General features: G+C 37.5%; 1 protein-coding gene across 7 annotated transcripts in view; it reads left to right on the forward strand.

Annotated features, from left to right (window-relative positions):
- The window catches only part of Myo9a (myosin IXA), a 188,361-nt gene that overhangs the window by 153,551 nt on the left and 18,599 nt on the right, over positions 1–16,211 (forward strand). For all 7 annotated transcript variants that reach the window (XM_028774384.1, XM_028774386.1, XM_028774390.1 and 4 more), the window contains 5 exons: positions 4,694–4,805; positions 8,117–8,178; positions 13,370–13,562; positions 14,849–14,977; positions 15,690–15,795. In XM_028774384.1, the coding sequence (XP_028630217.1) occupies positions 4,694–4,805; positions 8,117–8,178; positions 13,370–13,562; positions 14,849–14,977; positions 15,690–15,795 (602 nt within the window). The remainder of the gene's footprint in view (positions 1–4,693; positions 4,806–8,116; positions 8,179–13,369; positions 13,563–14,848; positions 14,978–15,689; positions 15,796–16,211) is intronic.

The following is a 16,211-nucleotide window of genomic DNA, read 5'->3' on the forward strand; positions in this document are numbered from 1 at the left end:
TTTCTTTCTTTCTTTCTTTCTTTCTTTCTTTCTTTCTTTCTTTCTTTTTTTCTTTGATTTTTTTATTTACATTTCAGGTGTTATCCCTTTACCCACTTCCCACTTAGGAACCCTCATCCCATCCCCCCTCCTTCCACTTATTTGAGAATGTACCCCCAACCGCCCCCCCACTTCTACCTCCCCACCCTCGAATTCCCCCAACCTGGGGCATCCAGCCTTCACGGGACCAAGGGCTTCCTCTCCCACCTATGCCTGACAGGGCCATCCTCCCTTACATACATAGCTGGAGCCATGGGTCCCTCCCTAAGTGCTCCCAGGCTGGTGGTTTAGACCCTGGGGGCTCTGGTTGGTTGGTATTGTTGCTCTCCTCATGGGGCTGCAAACCCTTTCAGCTCCTTCAGTCTTCACTCTAACTCCTCCATTGGGAACCCCTTGATCAGTTCAGTAGTTGGCTGTGAGCATCCGCCTCTTAATATGTTAGATTCTGGCAGACCTCTAAGGAGACAGCTATATCAGGCTCCTGTCAGCATGCACTTCCTGACATCCACATCAGCGTCTACCTTTGGTGACTGCACATGGGATGGATACCCAGGTAGGATGGTCTCCAGACCATCAATTTCTGTTTCACATTTTTTTTACTCCTTCTAAGAAGGACCAAAGCACCTACACTTGGTCTTCCTTCTTCATGAGCTTCATGTGGTCTGTAAGTTTCTAAAGTGGAATTTCTCAAAATGGACTAAATAACTGCTTCTAACATGTCTACTATTTCTATAGTTTAGCTCTTGGTGAAAATCTCATGAAAATGGAATTGTACAATTCCTTGTTTTTGCATATGGTTTCTTAGCATGATATTCTTGAGATTCATCCATAGTCAACTACATTTAGTATTCAGTAGAATTACATTGTAGACACACTACTTTGTGGGGGATTATGCTGATGACCTTGGCCATGCTAGGTAATTATTCTACCACTGAGTTACAGCCCTAACCTTTTCCTTCACACTTTATTTACTGTTTGATAGGAGTTGAGTTGGTTTATGGATGTATGCTATGATTTCTCTTCTGTATAATAATCTTCAAGGTATAATTTTGGGTCATATGATTTTAACTTTAGCTAAAATTTCTGAATCTGCTAACATGTTTTCCAAGTAAGAAATACTACCTACAATGCTGAAAGAGTTCTAATCTCAACACTTTGACCACCCTATGTTACTGTGTATCTTTTTGTTGCAGACATTCTTTTGGTTGTGTAGCCTATTGTGATTTTAATTTATATTTCCCTTATGTCTAATGATGTTTAACATTTTCTCCTGTCTGCTAGTCATTTGTACTTCATTGATGGGGTAGTCAGCATTTACTTATTTAAAGTTGGTTTTCTTTATTGAGTTATAATCTTAATATGTTAGAATGGTGCTGAGAAAGCTGGTATTCTACATGTAAAGAATGAAACTATATTCTTATCTCTGTCTGCATAAAAACTGACTGCAGATGAATGAAAGACCTTAGCATTAGCCCCGATACTTCTCAAGAATAAAGTTGAGACAACACTTTAAGATGTGGGCATGTGTAAGGACTTTGCATCGAGAAAAGACCAACAATTGACAGATGTAAAACTGAAAAGTTTCTGTGTTACAAGAAAACAAATATCCCAGTTTAAAAAATGTTCTGGACGTAGAGTTCTCAGAAGAAGAAATTCAAGTGAGCAATAGATGTTTTTGAAAGGATCAACATCCTTAGCCACCAGGAAAATGTGTATTGTAACTACTCAGATATTACTCCAGTCAGAATAGCAATCAGGGAATACACACACACACACACACACACACACACACACACACACACACACAAGTAAAATTGAAGAGCAGATAGACACACTGCTCAATTTCATCAAACTTTTGGAACTAGTATCACCCTGACACTAAAACCAGATAAGGACACAACAAAACTGAAAGTGTAGATTAATCGGTGTTCTTGATGAACAGAGACAGAAAAATTCTCAATAATGCACTTGCAAACAGAATTTGAGAACTTCGTAAGAAGACCATGTACCATAAATGGATACTAGAATAGTTCGACATATACAAATCAAAAAATGTAATAAAACTCATATATTTAAGGACCCAGATTAGATTGTATCAATAGATACAGAAAAGGTCTTTGCCGGAGTTCAACATCTCTTCATGATAAAAGCCTTAAAGACACTGGAAACAGAAGATACTTCAACATGATAAATGGAATATATGATAAAGTAAGCACCAGCATTATATTAAATAGGGGAAACCCTGAAAGCATTTCCTCTAAACCAGGAACAAAACAGCCATGCCTATCCTCTACTCTTAATTCATGCTGTATTCAAAGTCTGTTAGAGCAGTAAACAAGGAGATAAAAATAAAAGCAATACAAACTTAAAAAAAAGTCAGATTATCCCAATATGATCATATATTCACAAAACCCTAAAACCTCTACCAAAAAAAAACCCTGCTGTATGTGGTAAATACTTTATGTAGTATGATAAGGATTAACATAAAATAGTTTTTATTACCAGTAATGAACTTGCTAAGAAAAAAATCCTACACATATTAGCTTTAAAAAACAAATACAAAAAACAAAACAACACACAAAAAGACGTTATCAAGGAGGAAGATACTCGAAGATGGAAAACGATCTCCCATGCTTATGGATGGATAGAGTTAATATTGTGAAAATAAGACTGTATCACCAAACCCCATCTGCACAGTAAATGCACTTTACTTCACAATTCTAATAACTTCTTTTTTTAAAACTAGGAAAAAAAAAGACTAAATTTTGAATGGACACACAAAATACCTCAACAGCCAGAGCAATCCTAAGAAGAAAGAACAGTGCTGGGTGTTTTGCAATACTTGTACTCAAACTGCTGCAGAGCTGCAGTAACAAAACTAATGTGGGAGCAATACAAAAATAGGTGTGTTAGGTCAATAGAAGATCAATCTGTCGTCTTGTGCAGCGATCAATTCAAAGTGGATCAAAGACCTTAATATAAAATCTGAAAGTATGAAGCCGCTAGAAGAAACCCTAGGTAACACACTTCAGGATTACAAGCACAGGGAGGACATCCTCACAGTGACATAGCACAGCACAGGAAATAATGCCAAGGACTTCAAAATGGAGTTGCACAATACAACACAAAAGAAAACATCATAATAAGACAAAGGGTGACCTGCCACCTATACATCTGATATATCACTCAGTAAATTACTTCAGAATTAAAAACCAAAGCAAGATAATAGTCAACTAAAATTTCTCAACAACAACAAAAAAAAAAAGAGGGGGAAGAAGTAAAATGGTTAACACACGTAAAACATTCAACACCCTTAGTCATCAGGGAAATACAGATTAAAACTACTTTGACATTCTACTTCAACCCATTCAGAATGGCTGTCATTAAGTGAGGGTATATGCAAAGTGGAGGACCCCTTGTACACTTCCTGTGAAAACGTAAACTGGTACAGCCATGATGGAAATCAGTATGGTTGCTCCTCAAAAGGAGCTATGTCTTAGTTTGGTCTTTATTTTTATAAAGAGACACCAGGACCATGGCAACTCTTCTAAAGGAAAACATTTAATTGGGTCTGGCTTACAGTTTTAGAGGTTTATTAGTCCATTACCTTCCTGGCAGGAAACAGTGGTGTGCAGGCAGACCTGGTGTTGGAGAAGAAGCTAAAAGTTCTATGTCTTGATCCACAGGTAGCAGAAAGAGACTGTACCACAATGGGCATAGCTGAGTATAGGAAATCTCAAAGCCTGCCTCCAGAGTGACACACTTCCTCCAACAGGGCCACACCTCCTAATAAGTGCCATTTGTTATGGGTCAAGCATTCAAACACATGAGTCTGTAGGGGCCACTACACCATATAATCTGGCATTATATTTTGGGTATATAATCAAAAGATTTAATTTGGCATCGCACAGAGATGCTTACCCAGCTATGATTATAATGATTCACAATTTTAAGATAGGAATCCAGTTACATGTTGAACAAACAGATTAAAACAAGGATACACCATGCATGGGGGTGGCCTTAATCCCAGCACTTGGGAGACACAGAAAAGTGGGTCTCAGAGTACAAGGTCAGCCTGGTCTACACAGGGGTTTCCAGGCCAACCAGGGCTACATAGTGAAGCCCTGTCTCAGACAAATAAAGATATCTATGTATTGATAATGTCATAATGAAAACATTTTCTTTTTTATGATAAACAAAAAAGCTGATTTAGGAGAAAGAACATTAAAATTTATATTAATACTTAATGTGCTCATTTTTTCAGCTTTAATTTCTAAATAGCAATAGGTATAATTGATGAAAACAGAAGCCTTTTGGGGTCATGGTTGATTTTCAATAATGTAAAACATTCCTGGAAGTGAAAAACACACATATTAGAACTGCTGCTTTCAGTTTACCTTGCAACTGAGTCATAGATAGGCATCACATGCTCATTGAGTTGCATTGTTTTTGATACTGATAATATGTACATTGTTGGTTAGTTTAACCAACAATGTTTTATTTTCATTATTTCTGGAGGATCATAATTCTCTACCTGGAATAGATACCCAGTGAAGTCTTAGCAAGAGGTTGGAGTATTTTCCATTTTCCAACCATGTTAGAGAAGCATTTACTTAATTGGCTGTAGTATAAATAGTGACATTTCTTCATTCAGGTGGAAGAGCACAATGGCCACATCTTTAAGGCTACCCAGTATAGCATCCCTACATACTGTGAATACTGTTCTTCCTTGATATGGATAATGGACAGAGCCTCTGTTTGCAAATGTAAGTATTAGATACCTTTGAGGGAAAAGCTTTCGTTGTCCTCTCTTATGTTCACTTGTCTGGAAAACAAGTACCATGTACGTTCTATACCCACTTAGAATAACAATTAAGCTCTCTTGAACTGTAATTGCAGTACTTCTTAGTGCTTAAGCAGCTGAATTTTGGAAGATACTTTGCTAGTTAGCCCTTTGTGAGTTTAACACTATGATTTATACCCTTGTTTTAATGCAGTCTTTCAAATGAATCGCAGTTTTATCCACCCTGGAACTCTGAGCAGGCTCTCATGACTGCGCAAAATGTCTTCAAGGATCCCTTCCTATGGTTCCAGTGCAAATTTACCATCTTCTTTTTAATGGTGCTAAAACTCTATAGCAACCAGGGTCTTTTTGTCCATACCTATGTGTCCCTTGCCTAACCAAACTGAATATATATTTAATTTCATTTTCAAGTTTTCATTATAAAATTTGCTAAATGTAGCCAGCAATAACCACACTACAACCTGAATGATGTTCTCTTGAAATTTCTTCCACCACATTATTTAGCCATTTAATTCAGCCTCATTCAGATTTTCAGAACCTAGTTCAATGTAGATAACTTTTTTGCCAGCAATTTTAAATGACCTCTAGTCCAATTCTCTATAGGATCATTGTCCGCACATGGAGCATATGAGCCTGGCCTCCACTGTCCCTATCCTTATTAGCAGTCTGGTTTTCCAGCCTCCTTCCACAGTTTCCCATCCAGGTCTGTTTGCAGCACTCTAGGACTAGGGCTTTGCTACCTTTAAGCTCCATACTTTCCATAGCCCTCTCCCAAATCAGTGTCAAAGGCTTAAAATGACTCTGTCAAGTTTAGTCAAGACGACAACAACCTCACTTCTCTGGTACCAGTTTCTGTATTAATTTTGTGTTGGTGTGACCACAGTGCCTGATAGAAATGACTTAAGGAAAGAAACAGTTGTTTTGGCTCATGTCTTCAGAGATTTTTTTAGCTCTTCATGCGCAATGGGCTGTGGTAGAGGCAAACCAAAAGGCAGAGAGTCTGACCTATGTGAGGAGCAAGGTGTAACCTTCAAATGCCCACACATATAGTGACCTACTTCAACCAGTGAGTTTCCACTGTGTGAGGATTCCGCGGGCTTCCCAAAATGGTGCCATTAGATGGGGAATAAACATTTAAATAGTAATCCTGTGGAGATTTCTGATTCAAATTTGAATGAAGCAAGAACTTCCTTTTATTTTCTTATCAGTTGTCTTGAAAATTATATTAATATTGATCATGGGAAATAGTTTGAAATGTACCTAATTCAAACACTATGGTTTTAGGCTAAACAGCGGTTCCCAACCTTCTTAATGCTGTGACCCTTTAATATAGTTCTTCATGTTGTGGTGACCCACACCACAAATGGTTTTTGTTGCTACTTCATAATTGTAATTTTGCTACTGTTAGAAATCGTACTGTAAATATCTGATATGTGAGCTCCAAAGGGTTGAGACCCACAGGTTGAGAACTACTGATTTAGACACTTTGCTTTTTTATGGCCAATGTGGATTTAGAATTACTCGTTTTTATGACTGTCTATGTGATCTCACCATTATAATAGCTTGGCCTTTATTACTTGATCTAGCTTTGAAAACATAAAAGATTAGGCATTTAAGAAAGAATATTTTGTTAGTTTGCAAGAACTAGTAGAACAGAATGACAGAAGTCACCTTGCTGTCAGCATCCATCTATGCAAAAATGTCTTGTTCTCACCAATTGTGTGGCTACCTTGTTACTGGGCACTCTAAAAGTTGTGTTTGTTTGTTGTTGTTTTGTTTTTATGTAGCCCTGGCTGACCTCAATCTCTCAGAGATCTGCCTACCTTTGCCTCCCAAGCCTAAAAATTATTTTTTAAAATTGGATATTTTATTTATTTACATTTAAGATTCCATCCCCTTTCCCCATTTCCCCTCCCTAGAAACCCGCCATCCCACCCCCCTTTTTGCTTTATGCCATTTTAATTACATGCAAGTATTAAGGTCAGTTCTAGGTTGAGGAACTAGCAATACAATAGATGCAAATAGTCCAGGAACAAGCAAGACAATAAACACAGATAGTCAAAGAACAAGCAAGGCAATAAACAAAGTTACATGAATACTCCCATGATCACTGTTTCTAAGGGCTTAAATTAGGATGACCAAAATATCTCAAGCTTCAAGAATGGCAAATTAGCTTAATCATGCTAGCCCTTTTTGTCCTGGGAATACTTTTATTCCTGCCCATCATGTTAAAACTTGTCTTTAACAACATCAACATGTTGGCAGCCAAAGTACATGGCTTGAACCTGAAAATGAATCCCCAGACGGAGTCATTAAATTAACAGGCTGGCAAGCCAAGTACAGGTAAGAGTCTACACAGAACCTTACCTTACCAACGTAAGACAGAAGTGCATTGATAATGCATATTCCACAATGGGTAAGGAAGGTATTCCTGGCAGAATGACCTAGACAGGCTCAGTTTTGTTTATGAAATAAAAAAGGACAGGCAGAGAGCTTTTGGGGCTGCTTGGCAGGAATCTGACATTGGCCAAGGACAAGGAAGTGGGCTTCAGGCAAGAATCTGACGTTAGGCTAGAACAAAGAAGTAATTTCAGGCAGGACTCTAAATATTAGGCTAGAACAAAGAAGTAGGCTTCAGACATGAAAATGACTTTGGGCTAGGACAGAGAAGTTGCCTCAGATATTTTGGTCATCCTGATAAAAATTATTTTTCCTCTGAACTTCTTTTTTTTTTTTAACCTTATGTTCCCTACTATAACTAATACTCCGCTTATATTATTTTCTCTAAGAATTCTATTCTGGTCCTTAAGGGATAATAAATAAGCCATCTTCTATTTTTCTAATGTACTGACAATTTCAATTTATTTCAGTAAGCATTTCTTGACAATAATCTTTTCTATGCCCATAGTTTATTCTTAATTGGGGTTTCTGGGACTTTAACAGGTTTTAGAGCACCTGGGAAGACATACATACTAATTTGTGAATCAAACTATAAAGATAGATAACCTGGTGGAATTGAGTGTGTGGGTAGGAGACATGAGTGCAGTAGCAAGACGGGCACCCTAGAAAGAAGAGAACGCTTGTTCATTGACACTGACTGAAAATATTAGGCAGGTTTTCAGCATCATTTCCCTTAACAGAGGTTAGCATAGAATAAAATGTGTTTAATTACCTTAAATCAGAGACAGCCTCAAAAAACAAAGTTGTAAACTTGGTAAGTTCTTGCCATTGATTTGCATACTAAAATTGTTGTACGCTTAACCTGTTTTCCAGTGTGTAAGTACGCTTGCCATAAGAAGTGCTGTCTGAAAACCACAGCCAAGTGTTCTAAGAAGGTAAGGCATTACTGCCCCTTAGTAGTACACAGTGTATCTGCACGTCTTCTCCTGCCCCACCATGTGGATAATATTTTGGGCTTCTTTAGTAGCTTTATAATACAGTTGTTTTCAAACTTCATGACCTCAAATCACATTAAGAAGTATGTTTTATGTCCAATATACATGAGTGGAGATCTATGTATATAATTGAATTAATTTTCTTGAACCCTTTTATCTTGACTTTATGTAAGCTGCTAAGTTGATGAGTTAAGCATTTATAAGTTCTTCTGAGGAATTATCGTTAATGTTCACTATTAGCGTTTAACCATGAACAACAGTGTATACTGAGAGAGCTGGTATTTTCCAGTACCTACTTGTACTTGTGTACATAAATCTAAAAAGTACTGAACACGTATCTTCAAGGAAACAACCTTTTTGTTGGTTTTGGTTTTGTGTTTTTGAGACAGGGTCTTTCTATTATGTATCACTGACTGTCTTAGAACTCACTATGTAGACCAGACTGGCTTTGAACTCACAGGATCCACCTGCCTCTGCCTATGGCATGCCAGGATTAAAGGCGTGCGCCACCATGCCAGGCCATTTTAAAATAGTTGTTAGTGACTGATAATGGGAAAGCCTAGCTGACCCTGGGCAGGGCTCACCCTGGGTAGGGCTCACCCTGGGCAGGTGGTGTCCTGAGTTTTGTAAGAAAGCAGGCTGAGCAAGCCATGAGAGAAGCAAGCAGTAAGCAGTGTTCCTCCATTACTTCTGCCTCAGACCCTGCCTTGAGTTCTTGCTGTAACTCCCTTTGATGGTGGACTGTGATGTGAAAGTTTAGACAAAATAAACCCTTTCCCCACTAGTTTCTTTGGTCATAGTGTTTTATCACAGCAATAAAAACCTAACAAAGAAAAACAACCACCAAACAGTATTCTGTGTAGAGATCTTACATACAAAAGTCAGAGAAGACGGTTGAAGTTTTAGCAATCTCTTAGGACTATATAGAAGGCGGGAAAGAGTTCCACAATGTCAAGATTTAGATTAAGTATAGATTAAGTGTAAAATATATAAAACATAATAGTATAGATTTAACAGAATCAAGTGGAGAATCTAGAGAAAAGTGCAGTTGAAACTTGAAACTCGGTATTGTTTAGCAGCTTACACAGAAGGGAAGTTCAGTGAACTAAAAAGCTTACACACACAAAATATCCAGGCTGGGAGATTAAGTAAAAAGAATGGAAAAGTGTAGAATGTCAGGGGAAAGGTGAGGTGCTATGTGTGGTTGTATGTCTGTGGAGAGCCAACTTGAGGAGTCTTCCTTGATTACCCTCTGCACTACAGCCTCTCACTAAACTCAGAGCTCACAGACCCAGCCAGGGACTTGCCCAGGGAAGTCTTTTTCTCTGCCCCTGGTACTTTAGGCAGGCCACTGTACCCATCCAGCGTTTACATGGGTTCTAGGGATCTGAACTTTAGTGTGCATGCTTGTACTTTACAAGTACTCTGTTCATTGGACAATCTCCCCAGATCCTGGTTTTTTGTTTGTTTGGCTTGGTTTGGTTTTATTTTTGAGACACGGTCTCTATTAGCCCAGTTTGGTCTCCAACTCACTACATTAGCCAAGGGTGATCTTGAATTGCAGGTCCTCCTATCTTTATCTCCTAAATACTGAGATTACAATGTATACCACCTTTCTCAGTTTATGAAATATTCATTCATATAGATGTACATATACACACACACATGCATATATATATGTATATGAAGAAAGAAAAAACAAAGTAGACACAACATTTTAGGAGATACTGGGCAGCATATCATATAAGGGTTTAAAAGCATTTAACTGAGGCTTGGTAGCAGACTCCTTTGACCTAGGACTCAGGAGGCAGAGGCAGGCAGATCTCTGCATTAAAGGCTAACCTGTTTTACATAGCAAGTTCCTGGACAGTCAGAGCTACAAACCAATATACATAAATTGTAAAGCGCTTTTAACATAAAATAGGATAAATACAAAGAAAACAACAGTTCAGTACTCCAAACAAAAGTATTGTTTCTTAATATAATTATCCAAAGATGCAATGAAATAAAGCACAGTTCATTTTTGAACAGAAGTAATGGAAGCCAATGGATAAAAGCAAGGTATCTTAAGTGTTCGAAGAAAAGAGAGCCAACTGAAGGGATTTTTATCATACTCAGTGATACTGTTCAGCAGTGAAAACGTTAGCTTGTCAGTAATGGAGTGCCTTCCTAATGTGTGTAAAGCCTTGTTAGCCTGTCAGTAATGGAGTGCCTTCCTAATGTGTGTAAAACCTTGGCTTTTGTCACTTGGTACTGAAGGCAAAAAATGAAAGTGTTGAGAAGACATATTTAGACAGATAAAAACATAGATTTCAGCCCTGCAGATATGTTCTAAGAGATTACAATACAAATGGAAAAATATTTTAAATATTTTAACTAATGATAATCCTGTGACATAGAGAAAATAGTGAGAATAATAGTGAGGAATTTTATAGCTTTAAATCCATATATTAAAAGTATATTAGACATGACTAAACTTACAACTCATGGAGGAAAATGCAAAAGCTCAGCAAATTCTACTCAAAAAGAGCAGAAGAAATAATAATAAAGAGAAATCTTAAGGTGTCTATACAATATAAAACCCTGCAAAACAACAACACAAAACCTTACAAAACAAAATTTTGGCTTCTGGGAAGACTAAAATAGATAAACTTCAGCAAAATAATAAAAAATAATTATTAAAATGTAGTTTTTTTTACATTTACTTATTGTGTGTGGGAGTGCAGCCTGTTTCAGATGCTGTTACATACATGTGGAAGTCAGAGAACAATTTGCATGTTCCAATCCTAATTTAGCTCAGGTTCAATTCAGCAAGTGCCTTTACCCTGTGCCCTCTTGCAAGCCCCAAGAATGTTTAGAGTTTGGGGCATGTTCGTTTCAGGTTACATAGGGTCAACCCTAGCTGACTTCAAGTTATTGTTTAGTAGCCTTGACTACTTTCTAGTTTTTATTTCACAGTTTTCAGCTATTAACTTTTTGATGCTGTATTAAAATATAATAAGTACAACACATGTATCATATCAGTAGCAAAACTTTTGGTTAATGTGTATTTTTGCTTAAATCATTTCAGTAATCATTATTATATTTTTCTTTAATAAATTATTATTTGCTCCAGGTGGTACAATGCCATATATACTTAAAAACTAAGTAGAATATAATAGTTTATTGCAAAAGTTTAGCCAAGTTGATGGAGTGAAAATACTAACATTTAATATGCATCCTATAAATATTCTGCCTTATTTGTTTTGTTTTTCTTTTTTTGTTTTCTTGTTTTTGGTTTTTCAAGACAGGGTTTCTCTGTGTAGCCCTGGCTGTCCTGGAACTCACTCTGTAGACCCGGCTGGCCTCGAACTCAGAAATCCACCTGCCTCTGCCTCCCAAGTGCAATATTCTGCCTTAGACCTAGCAGTAGTATTAGAGATGTTCTTTGATACTTGTTTAACATCCTTCCAATTAAATTTGGAATTAATTCTCTGAGAATTGACTGCTGACATGCAAAATGTATAGATGGACAATAACAGAAAACTGACTCCTGTTGTGGTTGTTTAAAATTCTCCAGTAGTGTCTCTTAGCTATCAGAATAAAGTCCAAGTGCACTTTATAGCCTTTGCCTAGCTTTGGTTATTCTTAGTTTAGCCATACTGAATGGCTCAGTATTACAGATTCCATGGCTCTTTGTTTCCTGAGCCTCTCTTGCTTTCTTAGGTATCATCTGCTTCCTAACATCAGCGTTAAGCATCAGATCTTTTTTGAGGTCCTTAGTTGCTATTTTGTTGTTGTTGGTTTTGGGTGGTTGGTTTTAATTTGGGTTTGGTTTTTATGAGATAGGGTCTTATTTATCTCAGACTGGCCTGGAACTCTGTATAACCTAGGATGAATTGGAACTTCTGATTCTCCTGCTCCTTCCTCTCAAGTGCTGGGGACCAGCACAGGGCCACAAGCAAGCTAGGCCAGTACTCTACCAACTGAGCGACTGCCCAGCTCAAACTTTCCTGTTTTATATCCTGTGTTTCTATAATTACCCAGTAAATGTGTTATTTTACTTATTTCCACATGCTAATGTAATGTCTTAGCTTTAGTTTTAGGGGAGATGCTCTCTCTTACTTTTGTTTCCCTGGTACCTAGATTATAATGACAAATGTATCAATTAAGACGAGAAATCAAATCAATTCAAGGCCTTAGGTGTAGTATCAGTCTCAACAATGCATGTACTTCACTTTTGTCTATACTGGCTAGCCACTGAAAATGTCTGAGGATAGTAAGGGAGATACCCCGTATAGGATCTGTTAGAGGAGGAGAAAATTTACATGGGGAGACTAGTGTTGATACTCTTAGGGGGGTAGTTCAAACAAACAGTACTGTAGGCTGAAAGAGGGTGGTGGGACACAACTGAGAAGTGGACATAGAGAGGGTAGGCTGAGTAACGAAAAGCTTGCCGACTGGTTGGGAGATGAAGGTTGAAGGTGATTAATAGGCTAGAGGAGGCAGATAAAAGAGAAGGAAAGAAAGATTTAGATAACCAGTTTCTAGAGATCTAGACGTTGGCATTTTTGTGTGTGACTTACTTAAATTTTTTCAGTGATAAGCTGTTGAATTGCAGACACTTGAACTAGCTAATCATGTATATTAGATACACCGCCAAAGTGAGGAAAGGAGTGCTAACCCTGATCGTGGGCCAGACCTTTGCTTAAAAGTAGATGCAAGTAAGGTTTTTAATAAAGTTTTACCCTTGAAATGGCAAAATATTCTTGTGTTTCAAACATTCCTGATAAGTTAATTCATTAAAAAAAAATTCAGTGATTTTTTTCCAAAGTACATGGTAAATATTCAAGGTTTTTTTCTTTTCATACAAAACCAAACACCCTTCTCCTACACAACATCAGCTTTTGCTAGAATTGATTTTTGATAGGAAGTAGCAGCCCATTGCCACTGCCTCTAGTCTTGTTCTCTGTGTGGATTTTCACCAGAAGATGCTTGAAGCTATTAGCTCATCAGTTTGTACTTTTTAAACTGTGATTCCCTTTCCTCCCAACTCCTAGGGTTATCAGCATAAAACTAGGTAAATAAAATTGGCTAAGCGTGTTCTATAGTGTTTGAATGCATTTAGAAACAAAATTTATCTTTGATTTAGTATGATCCAGAGCTGTCATCTCGGCAGTTTGGGGTGGAGCTGTCCCGTCTGACAAGTGAAGACCGAGCTGTTCCTTTAGTGGTGGAGAAGCTCATCAACTACATTGAGATGCACGGGCTTTACACCGAAGGCATTTACCGGAAGTCTGGGTCAACTAATAAAATCAAGGAGCTGCGGCAAGGCCTAGATACAGGTAAGAGAGTGTGCCCTGAATCAAGATGTAACACTTTTATTTTAAAAGTTATTTCAGGTTTATTTTATACTACTTCTCTAAATGTAGGACCAGAACTTTTTGGGGGTACTTCTTTGCCATTTTTGAGTCTTTGGCTGTATTTGGTAAATTCATCAAACATATATCAACAGTACAATTATAGAAAGTATTGTTAGGTACTTGAAAATAGATCTTAATAGATCTTAATCTATTTGACAGACAATCCCGATATCCTTAATTTATGAGGAAGAAAATGTAGGTTCAGGGAAATTAATAGAATGTTGATCCAAGGCAACAAAGATTCTCAGAACAGTTTTGAGAACTCTGGGATATCACTTATCTGCATTTCCAGATAAGGAACCAGGCTGACAGAGGAGTTCATCTAACTACCTATCACCAACCAGTGACCGTGTTGGAATTTAGTCCTGTGTTTTCTGAATCCATAATTTAAAGTGCTGCCTGTTAGTCTTCACTGTTCTGACCACAGACAGGATTCTTTGCAGTAGATTTTCCTGTCTGCCCATGTACATTGAGGACTTAGTTATTTACACTAGTAGTGAGTTGAGTACTTAACAAGTATAAAGCTTAGTCCCAGAGTATATACAAGGGCTTGCCTTTGGATTCATTAACCAGATATATTCTTTATCATTGTTAGAAGAAAATAGTTCTTTTTAAGACAAAAGTTGTCTTTGTGTGACTGAGAACCCCAATGGTTTTTCTCACCATCAGTGAGAAATGAATTATTATGAAAATAACAGGAAATACCTGATAAAACTTGATAAATTCTAACTTTAAGAACTTTGTGTGTGCTAGTTTGGGGCAGTTGTCAGATTTAGCTCACTTTTGAACTGCGCAACAGCAAAACAGGATGAAGATGTTTCCGTCACATTTTTCTGCCTTCTCATCTCTATGAATGACTTAATTAGTCCCCTTGGACTTCGGAAGCATTAGTACTCAAGAGTGTGGTACATAGTCCAATCTATAAGATGGACAAAAATCAAAAGCAAGCAAATAGACATTTCTGCAGCAGTTCATGAAAATGTGATGTTTTTACATTTGTGTTCACAACATATTTAGAAAACACAGACACCAACACTATTCCTTTATAGTTAGAAGTGGCAATTCCAAGCATGGAATGAAATTGTAGAAAGTATACATTTGTTTAATTAAGAAATATGAAGGCTTCTTTTAGTAGGTTTACTTTGTGAAGTGTACTGTTTAAGTCTTTTGCATGTTTGCTTTGTTACCTAACTCTTGTCTCTAACTAGATGCTGAGAGTGTGAACCTAGATGACTATAACATACATGTCATTGCAAGTGTATTCAAACAATGGCTTCGTGATCTGCCCAATCCACTCATGACTTTTGAACTCTATGAAGAATTCCTTCGAGCTATGGGTAAGCACAAGCTTCATGGGCTTAAAGGAAAGGCCTATAATTGATAAAGCAATGCTATGTGTTATATACAGTATTAAGGCCTCCTATAGTAGATTAGCCTTTATGGGTCCTAAATTAAGCTTGTGACAATCAATGCAAAACTGCCAGTTTATTACTACCTATTCAAATGTTGACTTCTTATAGACTCTTCTAAAAGTTTCTGAATAAGCCACTTTGTTTCTTCTCATAAGTAACTGAAAGATGTGGGTATTAAAACAGTAAAATATCAAGTAGGAGATTTTAGGGTGGGTTAAAACATTCATTCAGTTGTAAATCTAAGCAAGAACTGGGTCGGAAGCTAACTGTCTTGTCTCTTATACCAGATGGGCTCTGTGCTTTAGCTGTGTAGTATATTGGTAAAGGTTTACGTAGAGGTATTTAGGACCTGAGAATTTATAATTATATAGAACAGTTGGTTGATTTTTATGAAAAACTAGTCTGTCACATAATGACTAAAATACTAAAATACCTGCGTCCTTGCTATCATCAAGGGCTGTTGGGGAACAAATTCAACTTTGGGAATTCAAATACAGGGAACCAATAGCTTAGAACCTTGGTTCTGCCTCCCCAAACTAGAGCCATCATTCTCTGCTATAGAGTTTCCATCCAGGAAGAAGATATAGCATGTAACAGGGATATTCAGTGTAATTGCTATTTTTACCATTTTTCTTAGGCCTTCAGGAAAGAAAGGAGACAATCCGTGGTGTGTACTCCGTAATTGATCAGCTCTCCCGAACTCATCTCAATACACTGGAACGCCTTATCTTTCATCTAGTTAGGTAACTTATTCAAGACAGGTTCTCATTATGTATTTCTGGTTGTCTTGGAACTCACTGTGTAGATCAGTCTGGACTTGAACTCATAGCTGTCTTCCTGCCTCTACTTTTCAAGTGCTGGGATTAAAGGCATGTACCCATATGCCTGGTCTTTTGGGGACTGTGGTCAAGATTCCATTTAAATGAAGAACTTGAATATATATGAAGACAGTGCCTTGCCTAGTAATGTAGTTTAGCAGTGGAGTGCTTACCTAGTATGTACAAAGCCCTTGGTTTGGTCTTTACCAATGCTTAAAAAACAACACCTTTCTGTGTTTCTAAACTTTGTGCTATAAACCCATAGAGTAAGGTTAGGATTCTTAATCTGCTAAATTGAGTGACTGCTAAAGTAATGCATATAGCCGCTCACACCTCATGGT

The sequence above is a fragment of the Grammomys surdaster genome, unplaced genomic scaffold (genome assembly GCF_004785775.1).
Source record: "Grammomys surdaster isolate TR1022 unplaced genomic scaffold, NIH_TR_1.0 241, whole genome shotgun sequence".
Taxonomy (NCBI): domain Eukaryota; kingdom Metazoa; phylum Chordata; class Mammalia; order Rodentia; family Muridae; genus Grammomys; species Grammomys surdaster.